A 21611-nucleotide genomic window follows, 5' to 3' on the forward strand; every position below is an offset into this window, starting at 1 on the left:
GTCTTTCCTTGGCTGGCCATATTTGTTTGTTTATATAACAGGGTGGAACTCACTGTGTAGACACTGAACTCAGATTTCCCTGTTTCTGCCCGTTTAAGAATAAAGGCGTACAGCACCTCCTGGCTTGTTTTTCTTTTCCTTCCTTCCCTTCCCCTTTCTTTATTACTTTCTTTTTTTTCTTCCTTTCTGTCTTTCTTCCTTTTTTTTAAACATTTATTTTTTTTTTTAATTTTTTTCAGAGCTGGGGACCGAACCCAGTGCCTTGCGTTTGCTAGGCAAGCGCTCTACCACTGAGCTAAATCCCCAACCCCTAAACATTTATTTATTATGTATACAGTGTTCTGTCTGTATATGTGACTACAGGCCAGAAGAGGGCATTGGATCTCATTACAGATGGTTGTGAGCCACCATGTGGTTGCTGGGAATTGAACTTAGGACCTCTGGAAGAGCAGTCAGTGTTCTTAACCGCTGAGCCATCTCTCCAGCCCTCTTCCTTTCTTTTTAATAAACTGCCTGTCTCTGACTCTGTCCCTGAGTCTTACTGTAGAAAATGTGTGCTGGTTCCCTCCAGGCTCAGCCATGCCCATTACAAGGAAGCCCTAATGGTGTCTGTTTCCCACTGTTCCCTGCTGGTAACCCTGGGAGGTAGCCCTGGTACAGGGGATGCTCTGTCAGAAACATGGATACGATTCTCTCTCCATGGTGTTAGAATTTCCTGAATAATAAATTTGCAACATACATCTCTTTTATTGATTTGATTTATTGAGTAGTCCTGTTTTCAGTTTTAATCACTTATAACTCGGATCACACATTACACCGCACACTGTAATTATTACAGAATGGCTATACAAGGTTAGAGTTCAGTGAGTTCACAGAGGCCTTCCTGGAGGCAGAGCCAGACAGCTGCTACCAATGCAACATTTGATGGTTTGGTTTGCTTGGTTTTGTTTGTTTGTTTTTCCAAGGTAGGGTTTCTGTGTAGCTCTGACTGCCCTGGAACTCACACTAGACCAGGCTGGCCTCAAACACACAGAGTTTGCCTCCCAAGTGTTGGGGTTAAGGGACTGTACCACCACCACCTGGCACAAATACAGTATTTAGGGATTAAGGGGTCCAAGTGGATAACTGTTGAAGACACGGAGCTGAAAGAATAAGGATTTAGGCCTCAGGTGTAGTTTCAGGTGTAGGACGGGTGTAGCTGGATGAGTGGCTAGGTGTGTTGACGGCAGTCTGAAGGGCTGACCTGAAACCCTAGGTAAAGTTCTGAGGTCTCTGCTTCAGTGGGTGGTCATCACAATGTCAGACACCCTTGTTCCAGGGTCCATGTCAGGGTGCTATGGCTTTTGTGGGGCCTTAACTGGTCTAGTGCGTTTCTAGTTTGAAGCCTGATTTCCTGCTGTTTTTGTTCAGCCCAATGCTCAGTTTTTCAGTCTGCTTCAATAAGCCTGAAGAATGCTAACGCTCTACCTTTAGGAATAAGGTTGGTATTGGTTTATGCCTATGGTGTTGTTATAGTGTGGTGGCTTATGGTATTCTTAGGTGGTACTGGACAGGAAGTGGTCTCTAGATGAGTGACAAAGTCAGGGTCATCCTGCCTCTGCATTTGCACTCTGCATGGAGTTAAATCCTGCTTTTAACTTGGAGTAACATCGTGAGCACTCTGCTTAGTCTTTAAATTTTCTTTTATTTGTGTATGTGTGCACATGTGCGTGCACAAGTGTGTGCACACCACACTCGTGGAGACAGGCAGACAGCTTGTGGGTCCTGGAGATCAACCTCAAGCTGTTGGGCTTCATTTTACTATTTTAAGATTGTGATAAGATGCACCATCCTCCCAAAACAGCCCATGGGCCCCTCTTGCTCTCTTTCAGATCCATGGCCTCTCACCTCACTAGTGGTTGTTCTCTGCATATATGTACACATATACACATTTCTGAATATAGCCTGCTCAGCCTGTATGTTAGCCATATGGATGTTTTCAGGGCTTTGGATAAAGAGTTTGTTGTTTGATAAAAACAAACTCTCGCCTAGGGAAGACTATGTCTCCCACTCCTACCATTCCCTAGTTACCTGTGTAGGATCAAGGCCACTCACCTGGGCCTGTCTATTGGTGACCTTACTCACCTCCTGTCTAGGCAGTCATGTTGGTGAGACTTTATGGGTGTACTTCCTGGCGTTCCTAGGAGACACAGCCCCACAGAAAACCCCGTCCCCTTGGCTCTTCCAGTCTACCCACCCTCTCTTCTACAGTGTTCCCTGAGCCTTGGGTGCAGGATGTTTTGTCATTGTGTCCACTGGCACTGGGCTCCACAGTTCTGCATTCTGTTTGGTTGTAGGGTTTTGTTTTGTTATCGTAATGATCTCCATCTCTTGGAAAAAAAGTTCCTTGAGGGGGGGTGTGTGTGGTGTAAGGACCACACTTACATGTAGGTATAAGGACACATGTTTGGATTGTTATGGACTGTGTTGTCTTAGTCAAGTAGTGGTTGTAGGTTCTCCAAGAACCATGGCTTCGATAGCACTTAATAGGCAGGTTTCCATACCTAGAATATTCTCCATCTTGTTCGGTGAATCTTAGATCAAATTGGAGAGCCGTTAGTAACTGCCAAGGGACGCGAGCCACTACTGCACACTTAGGGTGGCTGTGCCGTGCTGGTCATTGTTGTGGCTCACAGGCATCATAGCTAAGTAGAAGTGTTGGCTGCCACCCTCCTTTGGAAGCTTGCGTGGTGCCTTCTGGTGCCATGAGTGGTGGGCAGTACCCTGGGAGGAGGCTTTCAGGTCAGTCCCAGCACAGGGGCTTCTGGCCCTGTTCTTGGAGTGGGAGATGTGTCCAGCAACAGGGTCAGCTTGGTTTTGTTTTCTAGATTTTTCCTCTTTGTTCTTTTGTGGGGAGGCAGGGGTGATCTCAGGTAGGCAAGGCTGGGCAACGTAGCTAGGAATGACCTTGAACATCTCATCCTCCTGTACCAACCTTCCCAGTGCTGGCTTGGAAACATGCAGGATTATGCAGTGCTGGGGCCAAAACTGAGGGCGTCATACATACTGGCAAGTACTCCACATCGACGGCCCTTTGCCCAGTTCTCATAGGAGGAGCTATTCTTGTATTCATATCTCACGCATTTACAGGAAACCGAATTAAGTGGTATAATTGTACTGAGGTAAAATAAGATAAAAAGACCAACTATTAGATACTGATTTACCAGTTTGATGATTTTCTGCTTGTACTACCCACGTGCCAAGAGTGACTTCACTTGCTACCTGAAACAGAAGAGACCTGGAGAAATAACAGAAATGATGGGTCGCTGCCCTTAGCAACCAGCCAACTGTCACAGAACCTTCTGCAAAATCTCTCTTGCCCGCCTGCCCCACCTTGTGGTTTTAGAATATGAAATGAGAATATAAGCCAGACCCAGAAGGAAGCTTTTCACAGTCAGAAGCTATCCTGGTTTCAGTCCGCCGGTGACAGCTTTCGTTGTCACTGGTCTTAGAGTGCTCATTCTAGGGGGAAAAAAACCCACATTTTTGGAGGCCCAGCAAGATATCACTGATTGAGACCCAGTTGGTCGAAAGAGGCTACCGCTGTTCCTGGGCCTCTTAGCCCACTGAAAGTCTCTGGAAATGGGAAGTGCACACCCTGACAGGATTCCAGGGACTCCTCTCAGTGACCAAGGGGACTGAGAAATGCAGGACCAGCGTCTCTGACTGGAAGAGGATGAGACTAGTTCGGATGTCCAGACCAGGTAAGGACCCCTGGGGACAGGCGAGAAGCACCGGTTGTGGGCTTAACCACTCTGCAGGAGACTGCATCCCCTCCAAAGCCTCAGTGGGATGCTGAGGACATGACGTCTCCAGATGAAAGCCTCAAGAGGATACTGAGGCACTCTGTTGGCCTCCAGAGAAATAGACTAGGAATTTTTTAGAACCATTTATTTTTTATTTTATGTGCATTAGTGTTTTGTATACATATATAAAGGTGTCAGATCCCTAGAATTAGAGCCATAGACAGCAGTGACCTGCTATGTGAGTGCTGAGAACTGAGCCTGGGTCTTCTGGAAAAGCAGCAGCACTCCCAATTGCCCACCTCTCTCTCCAGATCCCAACACTAGCAATTTCAACTTTGGATGTGTAGCTTCTAAATGGATGGTGGATATAGATGCTTGTAATGGCCCCATAGCCCTCGGGCTGTGGGATCTGACAGGGCTTCAACCTGTGCTTCCACTGAGGTCATTTCATCTGACTGGACACTCAAGTCTCATAGAGATTAGGAAGCACAGGGTTATATCTATGGCCCTAAGGTAAGATGTCTTAAGTCACTGTGCGGTAGAGGTAAGGCAGGTGAGGCAGGCTCCTGTTTTTTGCTTTTTTGTTTTGTTTTGTTTTGTTTTGTTTTTTTCAGAGCTGGGGACCGAACCAGGGCCTTGCGCTTGCTAGGCAAGTGCTCTACCACTGAGCTAAAACCCTGGCAGGCTCCTGTTTGAGGAAAAATCTGGTCTTTGCCACACCGCCCTATGTACCACACAGGTGAGCTACACAGAATCTCCTGTTTATGGAACGGCCTGGTCTTGGGTCTGCACGGTCCTTAAGTGAGACCTGCTCAGTCCTGTAAAAACACCAAGGAAGCACCCCTGTTAACCTACACAGAGGATGAAATCTTGTATCACATGGTGCCAAGACAGTTACAAGACCACCTGATCCTGACCATCCAGGGGAAATGCCCAGCCACCCCCTCATCCAAGAACATGGCAACTATATCATCCAGCCACATCTTTTGCCTGAAGAGGAGGGAGTGCCCCTCCATGACTGTGGAGAGATTTTATAAGGATTTGCTCCTCACCGTCAGACTTGAAGAATGAGCTACTTCCCAATTTAGATACGGAACTTTTTGCTGATGGGAGCCAAAGTCTACAACAGAGAATATCCTTCTCAACAACAGACTCAAAGGTGCAAGATACTGAGACAGAAGACAGCTTACCTCAGGGGGGGGGGGGGAGAGGCTGCAGTAATCGTGCACTGCCGGGTTCATACAAAGAGACAAGGTCTAGTCTGGAGACCCAGCCCCTCCGCCCCTCCTGTTACCCATTACCGCCCTACCATTTATACTCCAGATGTTCCTGGAGCCCCCTCATATAAGGCAGAAGGAAGAAATGAACAACCGATGAAGGGGCTGAAAATCAGAAGTGGCTGATGACAGCAGACGGAAAAATAATTCCAGAGGTCACAGCTAACAGATGAAATTGGGAGCAGAGAGAAAGCCACAATTAACCACCAGAGATTTCAATACTTCTTTCAATAAAAACACAGAGCAAGTGTATTAGACAATTAGTAAGAGGGTGGGGGATAATCCAGGGCTAGAGCCCTGAGCATTGCTAAGAATGTACAATACCCTGAGTTCAATTTGGAGCACAAAGAAGAATAAACAGAGGAGGAGGAAGGTGAAGGAGGAGGAGGAGGAGAGGAAGGATGTAGAAGAATTAAAAAACTCCCAATCAACCTGGAACTTTCTAGAACACTTACTCAACAGCTGTAGCACACCCTAATACCCCTCTGATGTTGGGAGCCAGCAGGTACAGCTGCACTGCACATCAGGCTGCAGAGATGCTGGTTCAAGACCAAAGAGAACTAACACCAAGCCCTGGACCACGGCCTCCTTAGGAGGGAGGGAAAGGGTCAGCACAGCCTGGCTGTGAGGACTGCAGTGCCAAGGATCTCAGTGTATCAAGCGAGAGGACACCAAAACCCAGTCACGGCTTTGTCCAGGCGTGGAGGGTTGGTGATATTAACCAAGACACTCGCTGGGAACATAAGGACTGGGTAGGTGTCTTAGGGTTTTCAGTGCTGTGAAGAGTCACCATGACCAAGACAACACTTATAAAGGAAAGCATTTAATGGGGACTGGCTTACAGATTCAGAGTACAGTCCATTATCATCACAGTGGGAAGCACAAGCAGACTTGGTGCTGGAGGCAACCAAGACAAGACTGGCTTCTGCAAGCAGCCAAACGGGAGGTTCTCTTCTACACAGAGCTTGAGCATAGTGCCTCAAAGCCCATCCCCATGGTGACACACCTCCTCCAATAGGGCCATGCCTACTCCAACATTGCCACACCTCCTAACATTGCCTCTCCCCGGGCCAAGCATATACAAACCACTACAATAGGAGAGCTGGAAGTGTTCAGGGCAGGTCTCATTATGCTTATTCCCAAGGAATTTGCTGGAAAGAGCAGCAGAGTTATGGTGCTTACAGAAATGTGACAGAGTTTCTCTCTTGCCTTGCTTTGTTTTGATTGATTGTTTCTGAGACACTCTTACTACGTAGCCCAGGCTATCCTAGGATTTGCCATGTTCCTGTCTCTGCGCGTCTAAGGCATAAGGTGAGAGGGGGATGGGCACCCAGGAAGTAGTACTCTTAGCCGGGACGCAATTTTGGTAAGCCATGTGGTTGGTTCTACTAGAGGGGAGAGGGAAGGAGCTAGGCAGTACCAGGTACATCTAGGGCTTGCGTACATTTTCTGCCCAGGAAGACAGTCTTCATAAATCTTTCCTGTGGGTGGTGGAATATGGGCTGAACCACAGGCTGGCATTTGCTAGGTGACCGGGTGGTGCCGTGCAGATAGATGGGAAAGTGGGGGTAGAAAGAAGGGCCCCTGAAAGTAAGAAAATTTGTGACCACCAGAGGGCGCGGACGGGCTGTTCTGTTCCTGGTGGTGGCGTGCTTCCCTGGTCGTCAACTCCAGCCTGCTGGTCTGGAAACTTCTAAGACCCGGATCCAGTTCAGCCCTCACCCTGAGACCCATCTCACCGAACCAAGACAGAAAGGGGATGAGATTCTCAAATAGCTTCACCAAAAGCGTCCTGCAGAGAGGTGAAATGCGAGCCGGATCCTCCAGCAGCCTGGAAGCCCAAATGGTGTAGTCTGTCTGAAAGTAGGGCAGAGAAGGTCCAAACCTTTATGCCCTCAATGAAACATTTATGTGCCCTGCCGCTCCCACTACTCCCATTCCCTGGGAACACACATTAAGCAAGTGTTGGGTGTTCTCCAGGCCTGATAGTAGCGTCAGAAGTGGGTTGATTATGAATGAACGGCCCAACATGAACCAGGTATGGTAGGGCATCCACAATCCTAGGGCTGGAATTATGGGTCAAGATAGGACGATTACTCAAGTTTTAAGACAGCATGTACTATGTATATAGTGAGTACATAGAGAAGGGGTGTATGGAAACACAGCCTGGAGATGCTGATTTGATGGCCGTCCCACTGAGAGATTGTGTGCTGTCCAGGGGTTGAGGGAGGGAGCAGAATGAGGAGAAAGAGCCTGACACCAAGTAGTATCTTTACCACACTTCACATGGTATTTTAAAGAGATGTTGGGTAAGATCACTACACAGTGCATCGCACATGTATGACAAAACTGTATGTACTACAGCAGCCACCAGCATCCCACATCAGGAAAGAAACGCTTCTCCCAGCTCCTCGCAACGACTGAAAGCAGATGCTTTCATGGGCAGGAGACCACGGGATGGCCAGGGTCCCATCCCCACCCTGGATCAGCCGAGTGCTGTGCCACGAGGCAGGAGGGCATCTTCAGGCAAGCCCTGCTTTTTCGTTAGTTAGCCCCGTCTCAGCCTGGCCGGCCTCTGGGATGACGCCCTTAGAAATTTCAGCAGCCTGTGTGCAGCAGACCTATTCTCACTATATTCAAAAAACAGACACATTTAGTATATTTTTTATTTAAAAAAAAAAAGCAAGCAGGTTTGGTCTGTTTGTAAATCCTTGTAAACAGATCGTTTCTGTTGTCTTCTTTGAAAAAATGATCGTAATCCAAAGTCTGAGCCTGTTATCTGTTCCTTGACTTGGAGCCAGGTTGCAGATGAGAGAGTCCCTTGGATGACTGAATGACGGCACTTCCCATATGCTGACTCACAGTGCAGCCAGTGTGCGATCAGCCCCACCCCCACCGAGTCCCTGCAGGTTTCTGAATCTCGGGCTTTTTGTCCTTGTTCCTATCTCTGAGGTTATGCAGGTATTGGTCACTGCTGGTACATCCGCATTTCCACAGTAACAGCTTGCCCCGGTAGCTTTGGGTCTGTCCTCTCCCCTCTGCAGGACTATTTACGACTTCTTGGACATATTATACTAGAGTGGGAGTGGGCTGATGGAGGGAGGACAGGGATATGTATCTGTTTCTCTCTCTCTCTCTCTCTCTCTCTCTCTCTCTCTCTCTCTAGAAGAATCATATAAGTAGTTTCTGGGCTCCATCAGCTGCCTCTGGGACCTGGCACTGGGCAATTGTGCAAGGAATAAGCATATTGTAGGGCTCTCCATTTGCCAAAGATGATTTGGGAAAATCAAGTCATCCCATCATCGTCCCACCAATCAGGACTCAGCTTTCTAACTCGGCATTATTATATTTTTAAAGATCACTTTGGCTTAGTTCCCTCTTCCCAATTGAACAGGCAAGTTATGATCTGAACTTTCAAAGGCCAGTTACTATCCCCAAGAAAGTAAACATCTAGATTCTGGCCTTTTTGTCCTCCCTGTATGGGAGGAGGGGTGATGGGTCAGATGCAAGGAAACTTAGTTGGGAGGCATCCAAGCCCCTACCTCCTGCCGACCCAGATTCTTGAACCCACAGAGCAGTGGTGTGCAGGTTCAGGGCTTGGGGAGGAGCATACTGTTGTCAGTAGATTCATTCATATGAATCCTCCTGTTTCAGTCATATCACCCTTGCTTGGTAAATGACGCTGTGTTCAGAATCCAGGGCCCATCACAGCTGGATGTTATCCAGGTTTCTTTAAGCCTAACCTTAGACTGCAGAGCAGTTGCTGCTCCACCCATACATAACCTTCTCTTCCTTAGACTCCAGTTCCTCAGCTAAGAACATCGCCCTTTCCATCCTCTCCCTTGACAGTTTAGCGAGGTCACTGTGGGGACGCCCCTATTTATGGAGCCTGAGGGGCTGGCTCTGTGATATTCTCTGCCACCTGGCAATGGAGCCAGACACGGTTCCTGGACCACTCCGGGGAAGAGAGAAATGGTCCCCACCCAGCACTCCGACTACAAGTCCCAAAAGGCCACGCGGCGCCGCACCTAGCCCCGCCTCCAGTCGCATGCGTAACGTCGCGACGCCGACCGCGAGCGGGCGCCGGTGGCTGCAGCCAGCGGGCGGGGCGGGGCGGGGCCGGCGGGAGCGGTGGCCTTTAGGGCGGAGCCGGCTCCGCTGTCCGCAGTCGGCCGCGGGCTAGCGGACACAGCGTCTTCTGTCGCCGGTTTCTTTCGCTCACTGCTCCCTCGTTCCGGAGGTAGCTCTTCTCGGCTCTCTCTCTCTCTCTTCTCTATCTCTCTCCCTTCCGCGGATCCGCCATGTCGGAGACCGGCGGCGGTGAGGACGGCTCGGCCGGCCTGGAGGTGTCCGCGGTGCAGAATGTGGCGGACGTGTCGGTGCTGCAGAAGCACCTTCGTAAGCTGGTTCCGCTGCTGCTGGAGGACGGCGGCGACGCGCCGGCTGCGCTGGAGGCGGCGCTGGAGGAGAAGAGCGCCCTGGAGCAGATGCGCAAGTTCCTGTCAGACCCGCAGGTCCACACGGTCCTGGTGGAGCGCTCCACCCTCAAAGGTGCGCGGCGCCCCCTCCCAAGTCGCGTGGAGCAGCTAGGGTGCCGGGACCGCTAGCGCCCGCACAGTGGGGTCGCTTTGTCTCCGCGGCTTCTCAAGATGGCCGAGTTGGGTGGAGACCGCGTCTCCCGGTCCCGGCTGGGCACAGGGCCGCATCCATGCCTCCAAAGTCACATGAGCTTTTTTGGTTTCGATTCGTGTCCAAGCATAGCTCGCTTTGGGAAGAATCTGTCTAGGGCAGCCTAGGTGCTGGCCCCTCGGTGGGCTCGGGTACCGGTGCGTTGGCGGGACCCGGAGTGGGCAGGCCCTGGGCACCCAGCATCTCTGCTATCTGGCTGCCTACGCATAGGCCTCCATTGGCCTCACAGCATCGTTGCTGAGTGGGTGTATCTCCCTCCCTATTTTACAAACCAAGAAACCTAGTCCCGTGGCTGGTCCAAGGTCACCAGCTAGTACCGGACCTTTGACTAGACTCAACATAACCAGTTTCCAATCAGAATTGCTTGTTTTGCTGATCATGGCTTGAAACTGTTGCTTACATGACCCTAATGACAGCCCTGTAACATTTAAGTCTGGTTTCAAAGATTTAAGAACTCTTGCTTACCTAGTCGGGGAAGGAGGAAAAAAAGCTGAGTTGTGTCTTCCAGTAGAGAGACGCTCTACATCCGTAGATTCATCTGGTATCTGGAGCTTGCTTACAGGATTCCTTCCTTCTTGAGTCCTGTAAACCACTTTGTAGCATCTGGGGAGCATGTGTGCACGCTGGTGAATGGGTGTGGTGTATCCTTAGGAATCCAGATGTGCTGTCTAGGAGAGTAGCCCTTATTAAGGGGATTGAATCAGGTGGTCTGAGAAGATTTGCTTGCAAATTCCTTAGAGTTCCTAAGGCTTTGGGCTGGGTTAGAAAACCAGTGTGGCTGCCCTTTTCGATAGTTTGTATCCAGATACAACGTATCGCTTAAAGGCTATTCTTAATTACAAAATGTTTAACGTGGCCTTGGTTTGGGCCTGCATCTAGAAGGCAGCAAAGTATTTTTCTTGAATCCACACGGAATGTTTAAAACAGTATGCTGTTAGTGACTATAGAGTGTTCGTGTGGCCGAGGTTGTTTCCTTTACGTCGAAGTTTGTGTTTATTCCTGCATGGAATATTTTGGTCCAAAAGTCCATGTAATTATAGAAAAATTGAAACAGGCCCGAAAGTCAGCTGGGATCCTTCTGCCTCTGCAGAGCCCCTGTGAGCCCCTTGACCCCCACTTTTTTAGTCTTTTGTGGGTATGTGCAAATACATTTTGTTAAAATAAATTTTAACCTATGTTTTTTAAAGATTTTGAGTAGTTTGGCCCTAGCTAATTCTTTTATATTTTTGGTTGTACAGTTTGTGTATTGAAATTAGTGATTTCAGTATAAAAACACACAAAAACCATGAGTCATGGTTTCTCTTTACAAAAACAAAATCCTAAGTTTTCATCTTTCTCTGTCTTTGGTGATTTGTTTTTCTCCTATCTGTCCATCTTGGATCAAGGGTGGGATGGAACAAGTGTCTGCACAGGACTCATTTCTTTTCAGCAAAGGGGTGATCCAGCATCCTAGCGAGGTTCCATAATGACTTGCACTTTTGAAAGTTCACTAAGGAATTGGGCTGTCTTGAGACTGAAATAACTCTCTTCTGTGTTTATAAGAGTTCTAGAGATTCAATGTTTCATTAATTTCTTGTTCACTTACAGAAACATAGGGAAAGGTTTTTATTTTATTTTATTTATTTTTTTTATTTTACATTTCAAATGCCTCCCCTCCGGTCTCTCCTCAGCAAGTCCCCGCATCCCGTCCTTTTAAATCCACGGTGATGCCTTAAGGTCTCCTGCTTGTTAGCAGCTGTGTTATCTATGCTGGGGTTGAGTCCAGGGTGTTGCACATGCTAAGCTCACCCTTTTTGTTGTTGTTTGTTTGCTTGTTTGTTTGAGAAGTCTCACAGTGTAGCTAATGTTGGCCTGAAGCTTTGTAGACCAGGCTGGCCTCATCTCACAGAGATTACCTAATCTCTTCCTCCTGGGGGCTGCTAAACACAGGGTTCTAACATAGCATTGAATTACAGCCTAGGCCTGTTCAGTCTCTGGGCCCTTGGTAGGAGGGCTTTGTTTTGGTAGTTGTTAGTTCTGGTTGGTTTCTGCACACTTAGTCAGATATGTGAGGGAACAGTTGATGGCAGTGAACAGCGAATAAATACCACTATTTGTGATTAATATATAGCAGATTTCCTGATCATTTTTAGTCTTAGCCACCCCTCCCTTTTCTTTTTTTCTTTTTTTTTTTTTTTGGTTCTTTTTTTCGGAGCTGGGGACCGAACCCAGGGTCTTGCGCTTCCTAGGTAAGCGCTCTACCACTGAGCTAAATCCCCAGCCCCCACCCCTCCCTTTTCAAGCCTAAGGGGTCCTCAGACTTATCTGTAGCCAAGATGACCTTGAACTTCTGATCTTCCTGCCTCCCGCCTCCCAAGTGCTAAGGGCATTCAGAACGTGGTCAGTTTTTATTGTGGTGTTAGGGAAAGCCAAGCCAGCCAAGCTGTGTCTCCAGCCTCTCCTCACTATTCTAAACATTTATACTAAATACATAGAAGCATTTTTAAAAAGTAAGTTCTTTTATAAGCTACCCCAGCTACTTGGGAACTTTTCATTTGAGTACAGAATTCCTCAAAGTATAAAATAAAGATGGTGGTTTAGCAGATTCTTTTGATAGTGTAGCATCAGCAGATGAGAGTTACAGCTTTTCGCTAACAGTTCTCCTTTCTGAAATTCCTGGGCGGGGGGAGATTGTTTTCTTCTAGATAAAAAGGTCATTGATCCTGAACTGGATGGTTTTCCCAGTAAAAATGTTTTTGTATCACTTCTTCCTACCCATGCAGGTTTTTCTTGTGCTTTTTGTCCCTGGTGGGTTGGTGGTATCTGTGGGAACGTAGCCGCTGTGCCTCTGTGACTGGTGTCCTCCAGCTCTGTGAGTGCCCAGCAGGGACAGTGTAGTGCTGAGTGTGAGGGCGTGTGTGTGTGTGTGTGTGTGTGTGTGTGTGTGTGTGTGTGTACGTACGTACGTGTGCGAATATGTGTGTGTCAAGGGTGAGTGTGTGTGTGTGAGAGAGTGTGTGTGTGTGTGTCAAGGGTGAGTGTGTGTGTGTGTGTGTGAAGGGTGAGTGTGTGAGTGGGTGTGCCACACACTCATGTCCCTGAATCTCTAGGCTTGGGAGTTCCTCACTACTGGAAATGTGGCTGTTTTTAATTTTTTTTTTTTTCAGAGCTGGGGACCGAACCCAGGGCCTTGCGCTTGCTAGGCAAGCGCTCTACCACTGAGCTAAATCCCCAACCCCAATGTGACTGTTCTTATGCATGCCTTGAACTAGTAGTCTAGTGTTTCCAGGGCAGGTAATTTAGGAGGTCAAATCTTAGTGCAAAGATGGCTGGGAACCGGAGTGTAAAAATTTTTCACATTTTCATGTTTCAAGTAGAGCCTTTTCTGTCTCCCAGCTTCATAGAAACATAATTGTGTGGAGACTTAAAATTGTTTCTGTGGACTTTCAAGAGTTGTTTTTCTAAGGACTTAATATTCAAGAGGAATTATGAAATTTAGTAATTGATAGCTTTGAAGACTTAATACAGCTGAGGATCCTTGAGGGGCTACAGAATGCTGGGGCCAGAGGTCCTTGAAGTACGACTTTTGCCTCTAACCTGGGATTGCTTTTCAGGCTATGGATGTTCAGCCTGCATTCATTTCTAGACTAACCATCCCAAGTGTTAATATAGCAGTGAATAAGTCAGCAAGGAAAGCTTGCTACAGCATTTGTAGGAGCTCAGTGCTGGAAGGAACCGGTCAGCCTGGGTTCACTGGCCGTCAGTGCAGGCAGGCCTCCACTTTCTAGAGAAAGGTGCTTATATTTTCCCTTCCCCACAATTTCTCCAGATCCTCCCACCTCCCTACCCGTCCAGCTTTATGGGTTTTTTTGTTTGTTTGTTTGTTTTTGTTTTTTGTCTGTCAAAACGACAGAAAAAAGAAGTCACAAAACCCTCACAAAAGCAAAAGACTCAAATGAGACAGAAAATACCAAAGCATGGTAAAATGAAAGCGTCCACAAAATACCATTGAGTTTGTTTTGTTGGCCAACTGCTTCTAGGCCTACACCTGTCCTAAAGTGTGCTTGATTACCCAGTGAGACTTCATTAGAGGAAATTGGTTTTCACTTTGCCAGCCAGTACTAATCGTGCAGAGCGCCTTGATTAGGGGTGTAGCCTCGTCCACTTCCCTTTCACAATGCTGGGCCTGCATCTGGTCTGGGGCTGTGCCGCTGCCACAGTCTGTGTGTGCATGCGCATCAGTCCTGTTGCATCTGAAAGACACCTTCCCTGAAGTCCCCTCCACATATGGTTCACATTTCCCATCCCCACTTTAAAGTAGATCTCTGATTCTGGAGAGCAGGCTTTGATGAGATGGATTTTTGAAGGACTCGGAGGCTAGTCTCTGCAGTTCCTTAGTGCATTTATTGGGATGGGAATGTTTGGTGTGTGGTTAGGAGCACTCACTGCTCTTACAAAGGACCTGAGCCTGATTCCCAGCACCCACATGGTAGGTTTTTAGCCTCTGTGGGCACCAGACAGACAAGTGGTACACAGACATGCATACAGGCAGGATACCCATAATTTAAATAAATTTAAAGTTAAACTTTAAAAAGATAGGAATGTCTGTTTTAGTTTATATCTATCAGTTATTCTAAATTAATACTAACTGAAAAGGTACTTAGTCCTTGGGACTGAGGTGTATCTGAGATGGCAGGGTGCTTATATAGCCTTTGGTTTGAACCCCAGCACCTGGTAGTGCACACCCAGAATCCCAGCACTGAGGAGGTAGAGCAGGAGGATCAGTTCAGGGCTGAATCCAAGGCCAGCCTAGGCTGTATGAGACCTTGGCTCCAGAAGAGAAGTACCAAGTACTAAGTTCCTTAGGCATCAGTGACTCTTTTTCAACAGTCTTTTTTAGTTCACTGAAAAGTTCATTACGAGAAATAAGTGGGATGTACTGCTTCCTTGATGCATCTGAAAGGATGCTTCTGTGCAAACTCAGGTTGAGAAAACCTGCCTTTCTCAGAGTTCTAAGCCCAGTGCCAGCATGGGGTGGTGTGGCAGAGAGATGAGGGTCCCCGGCACCAGAGATGAGAAAGGATAAAGGTAAAGCACTTGCAGAAGATGGTCTGTGTGGCGATGGTGACCGTCGTGATACAGTACTGGTCTGTTTTAGAATTTAAAGGGGAAAGAAGGTGAAAGAAAAGCACAGAACCCTGTAAGGGTCATTTGCTGTGGGGTGAGGGTGAATGAGTGCCTTCACCTGGCACTGGTAGTTTGACATGTTGGTCTGTCTGCAGAAGCACACACACATCCAGATGCTGCTGCCAGTTGGGCACTGTCCCAGTATGGCCCAGCACAGCTTGCCACTCAGGACCTGGGTGGGGCAGCCTCCTGAGCCCTGCCTTTGGATTCTTCCACCTGTGTGAACTGTATTAACCAGAATCCACAGACACCAGGAAACTGATCTGAGATTTAGTGAAATGTGCCGTCCTGACAAAAGTGTAGGTTGTCTGTAGGTGAGCTTCTAGGTGGAAGGTGTTCACAGCCTTCCCAGTATTAGCAACAAATAATTAAGTGTCCTTCCTTCAACTTTAAACATTTTTATAGAAGTAGAAAGCCAACTTTCTTTTTACTATTTAGAAGAGTAATAATTACAGTGACAGAAAGGGAGGGCTGCCACGAACAGTCCTGGAGATGACCTCTGGCTAACCTGGAACTTTGTGGGACTGGAAGTAGTGGTGATCCTCCTGCCTCTTCCTTCACAATGCTGAGATCACAGGTGCATCAAGCTTGACCTTCTGCAAAAAGTGTATTTGATAATTTATCAGAAAGTGGGCTTTGGGGGTATTCAGACTTTGATTTCTGTATTCACCAGGAATTTGGATAACAAGACTGACCAACTGGTAATGACTTCCCCAAGTTATTCTTAGGGGTGCTGGAATTTCACTGAAGCCGCAGGTCTGTCTTGGAGTTCTTCCTGTCTAGGGATTATGTCATTGGGCGTGCCTTCCTGAGCCGGCCTGAGCAGCTTTCTGCCGCACTGCAGCGCTCCTGGTGTTGAACTGCAGCATTTGCTACAAAGCCCTGACTCACCTGCAGTGGGCGGTGGAGCCTGTTTGATCAGGGAATACAGGCAGCAGCTGAGGCCCTGCGATTGCATTTGTATGATGATGGTCTGTGGGGAACAGACACTTGAACATTTTCAGTGTGTCAAGCATCTCTTCTAGGTGGTTATAGAATCTTCTATCATCCATGTTACTGGAATGGCATTTTATATGATTGTGGAAAGTTTAGAAAACTGAAGGAGACAGGTTGTTTTGTTTTATTCTGCTTTTTTTTTTCTTTTTATAGCTTTTTGTTTTGTTTTGTTTTCCAGACAGGGTTTCCCTATGTAAACAGCCTGGCTGTCCTAGAACTCACTCTATATAGAGCAGGCTGGCCTCAAACTCAGAGGTCCGCCTGCCTCTGCTGGAATTAAAGACTTGGGCCACCAAGCCCAGCGAGACAATATTTCTTTTTTTTTTTTTTTTTTCTTTTTTTCGGAGCTGGGGACAGAACCCAGGGCCTTGCGCTTGCTAGGCAAGCACTCTACCACTGAGCTAAATCCCCAACCCTGAGACAATATTTCTTAATCCACTGCCTTGACAGCTGGAGTTTAGGGCGTGTCTTTATGTGCTTTGTCTTATGCGTGCAATTAGAGATTGCAGGCACAGGTGTGTGACTTTCAGGCAGCAGGGTTATCTTGTAATTTAGATTTGAGTGGTTGGAGAGTTGGTTGACTTATAGTTTTTTCTTTTTTTAAGTTAAAAATTTAAAAACCACCTTAGGCATGCTAAAGCTGTTTACTTTGCAGGCCAGGGTAGGCCCTGCACAAGAGGAAGGAACACACTGGATTGAAAGAACAGTCTGGAAGAATGGCCCAGGCTCAGTGCTGGGCACTGGATAACAACTCTTGGTCATCCTGCTCCAGGTTCTTAGACACTGACTCCTGCTAGAGCAGCTACACAGTGGACCGATGCCAGCATTCGGTGCTTACAGAAGTTGCTTTCACTGCATGATCTCTTTCCTCAGCTGAGGTGCAGCGTGCTTACACAGTCACCAGCAGGGACTCCTAGGCCCAGGAGGGGTGGCATTCTCTGGGTGGGCACTGCCCTATATTCTCTGTGCCTGAGGTCTTCCAGGTACTGTCTGAAGGTGCCAACTTGTGCGTGAAAAGACAAGTGGTCGTACTAGGTACACTAGAGACTTCTTCCATCCACTTCTTCCTCCCTTTTTTAAAATTATATCAAAAGCAGATATTTGGAAAAACTGTTTCTTGATACATCACATATCATGCCTTTAGGTGTGACCTTTGTTTTTAAAGTCAGTTTACAAAGAAAAGGTTTTCATTGCAGCATTTACGTGCATAGCGGTCATTTTACTTTGTTATCACCGAGCCCCATTACCCAGTGCTCTCTGCTCCCCAAACACCTTCATCTCACATGTGCCATTACCCTTTTACTCCCTCCTCACTTGAGATGGCTTCCTCCCGTCTCATCCCCCTTCTCCACACCCCTTAAATCCAAAGCCCACATAAGAGAGACATTGCTCTTTTTCTTTTCTTTTTTTTTTTTTTTTTTTGGTTCCTTTTTTCGGAGCTGGGGACCGAACCCAGGGCCTTGCGCTTCCTAGGCAAGCGCTCTACCACTGAGCTAAATCCCCAACTTCCACTCTTTTTCTTTAAAAAAAATTTTTTTTTATTTCATGTATGTAAGTACACTGCAGCTGTCTTCAGACACACCAGAAGAGGGCATTAGATCCCATTACAGATGGTTGTGAGCCACCATGTGGTTGCTGGGAATTGAACTCAGGACCTCTGGAAGAGCAGCCAGTGCTCTTAACTGCTGAGCCATCTCTCTAGCCCGAGACATTGCTGTCTGTGTCCAATTTATTCACTTAGCACAGTGAATTCCAGCCCCACTCATTTTGTGCAGATGTCATGATTTTGAATTTTGCTTTTGTCTCGTCCTAAAACCAACAAGGCAGACAGTGTTTGCTCAGGCTCTGCATTTTGTACTCACTTGTCAGAGTTTACTTGCTAAAAGAATCCTCAGGGAGCACCCAGTTCAGTGCCCCATGCCCTTCTCTGCTGTGAATTTAAAGTCCATACCTGCGTTTGTGTTTTCATGGACTCTTGGCTTTTTAATGCAGGTGAGGCTGAGGTGTAGGGCCTCATTCCTCTAATCTCCGCACTCAGAGCCAAGGCCAGGGAGGCCAGCGGGTGCCTGTGAGTCCAAAGCCAGGCTGCTTTCCACAGTGAGTTCTAGGCCAGCCAGAGCTCTACAGTGAGACCCCTGGGAGTGGGGGGGCTATGAGACTGTAGAACTGAGTAATGCTGGTAAACACTGGGAGTCACTGAGCGCATAATCCAGCTAAAATGTTCAAATGCCTTGGAGGTTATTGCTAGAGAAGTTTGCATTATCTTATAGTCTTAGGATTTTGAGATAGAGTCTCGATATATAGTCCTGCTGGCTTGAACCTAACTATGTAGACCATGCTGGCTTTGAGCTCACAGACATCCACCTTCCTGTGGCACCACGCCATATGATTTTTACAAATTTTTTTTATAATTTTGATTTTTAATTTAGAAGTCTGGTTCACATGCCTCTTGGCTGTCATATGCTAAGTCCCAATAAGCTTGTCTGTGGCTCATGTGCTGTGTGGACCCTATGTGGTCCAAGCCTTCAGCTACCTTGGGTGGAAGAGACACTCCTGTGTATGGTCCAAAGCAGACTGACAGGTGCTTGACAGAGCAAAGGAAAGGCCTTCTGGGTATTTCTCATGCAGTCTTCCAGGGTGAGCTTCACCCTCATCCTGACCCTGCTGTGCGCTGGTGAAAAGCTCGTGTGGAACTGTAGGCCTCTGCATTCTCATGCTTTCTGGCTGAGTATCTTAGGAACACAGGGCTAGTAGCCCTGCCAGCCTAGGCTCACTGTGTGTCTTGGAAATGCTTGTCACATCATGTAGTAAGAGCTGAATATACAGCTGAGAAGACCGCACTTGGGATGGAAAAAGATTTGTATTTTGGGGACACAGAAGGTGAGTCTAGTGGCCAGAGACAGTGAGAATTTTGCAGAAACTACTGGAACTGCCCACATCTCTGAGATTTCACTCGTGTGCTCGTATTAATCGTCCAACAACCCAGGCACTTGCCTGGAAGACACAGAGTCAGCTCCTTGTCCCCACGATCAGACAGCAAACAAATGCCCGACTTAGGAGTCAGGGAAAGCAGTAGAGCCAGCAGCCTGAGACTTCAGAAGTGAGGTGGGCTGGGGTGAGGATCGGTCTTAAGACTTGATAGATTAGGGGGTTGGGGATTTAGCTCAGTGGTAGAGCGCTTGCCTAGGAAGCGCAAGGCCCTGGGTTCGGTCCCCAGCTCCGAAAACAAAACAAAACAAGACTTGATAGATTAGAAATTGCAATGTGAATTTGATAATACTATTATTGTGATTTATAGAGGACGTTGGTGATGAAGGAGAAGAGGAGAAAGAATTCATTTCCTATAACATCAACATAGACATTCATTACGGGGTGAAGTCCAATAGGTAAGTAGTGTGGGTGCCACCGAGACTGTGCCACAGGTCTACTGCACATGAGCACACCTTGAACAAGGTTTCTGCGTCAGTGTAAATGCTGAAACGTTCCAATTCCGTTGCCATACGTGGTACTGGTCTTGTGTTTGAGCTGTTGTTTACTTACTAGGAGTTTCAGATTTCAATCAGATTGTATTCTCTGACTTAGTCATCTCTGCTTTTATCTTGTTTCTTCTTCATTATAAATGAGTAGTGAACACGCCTGTGCACAGGCTGATGGTTTTCAGGATGGCTCTTTCAAGAGCGTATTTATTACCTGTTCCTAGGAAAGGTGTCATTAAAGTTTTAATACATGTTGCCAGATTGTCCACCTTCCAGAAAGTTTATATCAACTTCTGAATCCAGAAGGAACTTTGTGTTCCCATGAGTGAAAACTCATGACTGCATAGCAATGCAAACTTCTTCAGCAATCTCAAGACTGCAGAGGGAGGGGTTGCACTGTATAGTTGTCCTCACTGTAGCCTCAGCATTTAGAGCCTGAAACCAGGGAGCTAATGCTTGGAGCTAGCCTGGTCTACATAGGAGAAAACAAGCAAAGGGTATATATAGACTTGTGTGGATATTATGTGGACGGTGGATAGACTCCTAGATAGGATCTGCCAGTGTTTGCCACACATGGGATGGCGGGCGCATGTGATCGAACACTTCCTGATGAGCGCTGCAGGCATACCTAGGTCAGACTTTCCTTCAGCTTCCCTCCCATCTGACTGCACTCACCACTGGGGAGGTCACATGAGCCTACAGGAATCTCCCCTTCACTTCTGTCCTGTGGGTTCCGGGGTGGAGGGCTGGGGTGGGGTTGAATTTAGGTTGGTTGGCTTGGCATCAGGGGACCTTAACCCCTGAACCATCTCCTTGGCCCTTGTAATATATTTAGGAAAATAGGACATCTAGTTGAAGGGGTGTCTAGAGATGGGGAAGAGGGTTCAGAAACTAAGAAGTGGAGCTGGGAGAAGTGGCTGACCATTCAGTAGGTTTTATTATGGAACTGGCATGGCAGTGCACAGGTCATGTGCACCTTAGATGGGATGGCGTGCAGCTTACAGTTGCTCGAGTGGGTTGGCTTTAAGCCCAGTTGCTACCTTGGTCATAGGGGCATGCTATAACCGTGCCCTGATACTGGATACAGTCATTCTCCCACAGTGGAAAGGACAGTCACAGCTAGAAAAACACCCATTTGGTCTGATTTTTGGTTGGTCTGAGACAGGGTCTCACTCTGTATTGCTAGCTGGCCTGAAACTCACTGAGATGCTCCTGCCTTCTGAACGCTGAGTTAAAGGCATGGACAGCCACACCCAGTTCAGTCTGTCTCAATGTAATTTTAAGCTAAGCACTCAGAAATCGTAATTTGTTTTCAACACAGAACAGTATTGTTAAAACTAACTTAAATGTGACCTGTCTGCTCTGACGCCTCCTTTCGCTCTGCAGCTTGGCGTTCATCAAGCGAGCCCCTGTGATTGATGCAGACAAGCCGGTGTCTTCCCAGCTCCGAGTCCTCACGCTGAGCGAAGACTCGCCCTACGAGACCCTGCACTCCTTCATCAGCAATGCAGTGGCTCCTTTCTTTAAGTCCTACATCAGAGAGTCTGGCAAAGCAGACAGGTAAACCTGCCTTCTCTCTGTGGCTCGGCCCCCGGAGTCACAAAGGTGTCTGTTGATCCTGACAGACCTTAGCTGTGCTTTTGAGGGCCAGTGCTGCTCTGATTTTGAGATGCTCCATCTCTGTAGGGATGGAGATAAGATGGCTCCTTCGGTTGAGAAAAAGATTGCAGAGCTTGAGATGGGGCTCCTTCACCTGCAGCAGAACATTGAGATCCCGGAGATCAGCTTGCCAATCCACCCCATTATCACCAACGTCGCTAAGCAGTGCTACGAGCGTGGAGAAAAGCCCAAAGTTACAGATTTCGGTGATAAGGTTGAAGACCCAACCTTTCTTAACCAGTTACAGTCTGGAGTTAATCGGTGGATCCGAGAAATTCAAAAGGTGAGGGCACTGTAGTTGACAGCCGGTGTGAGGTGGTGGCCCTTTAATGTCTGTGGGAAGCTGCCCCAAGTTGTTCTGTGTGATGGTGTTGTGACAGTAGGAGCCCCTGCCGATTCCAACGATGTCCAGGCAGCACTAGGGTCTGGGCAGAGTAGTAAGTATACCACGAGTTGAGAGAGCACTTGACACAGCCATTTTGCCAAGTTTCAAACCAAACCCTTCACTTGTGTTGGGGAGGGATCAACTTGAGATTTACCAGGTGATGTCATCTTGTTTTCAC

At 47.5% G+C, this 21611-nt stretch overlaps 1 protein-coding gene and 1 long non-coding RNA gene across 3 annotated transcripts in view; one reads left to right on the top strand and one right to left on the bottom strand.

Moving 5' to 3' along the window:
- Window positions 1-744: 744 nt before the first annotated feature.
- LOC120103624 (uncharacterized) lies at window positions 745-9134 on the bottom strand. The gene is made up of 2 exons (XR_005506332.2): window positions 3262-9134; window positions 745-3156 (listed from the first exon to the last, which is right to left on the bottom strand). It is a non-coding gene; the product is annotated as an uncharacterized LOC120103624 (long non-coding RNA).
- Window positions 9135-9141: 7 nt separating this feature from the next.
- The window catches only part of Dync1h1 (dynein cytoplasmic 1 heavy chain 1), a 65743-nt gene continuing 53273 nt past the window's right edge, over window positions 9142-21611 (top strand). Inside the window, exons 1-4 of one of the 2 annotated variants that reach the window (XM_039111848.2) lie at window positions 9142-9613; window positions 19212-19299; window positions 20776-20949; window positions 21076-21331. In XM_039111848.2, the coding sequence (XP_038967776.1) occupies window positions 9364-9613; window positions 19212-19299; window positions 20776-20949; window positions 21076-21331 (768 nt within the window). In that variant the 5' untranslated portion in view covers window positions 9142-9363. 2 annotated transcript variants of the gene reach the window in all.

This window comes from Rattus norvegicus, chromosome 6 (assembly GCF_036323735.1).
Source record: "Rattus norvegicus strain BN/NHsdMcwi chromosome 6, GRCr8, whole genome shotgun sequence".
Lineage (NCBI taxonomy): Eukaryota > Metazoa > Chordata > Mammalia > Rodentia > Muridae > Rattus > Rattus norvegicus.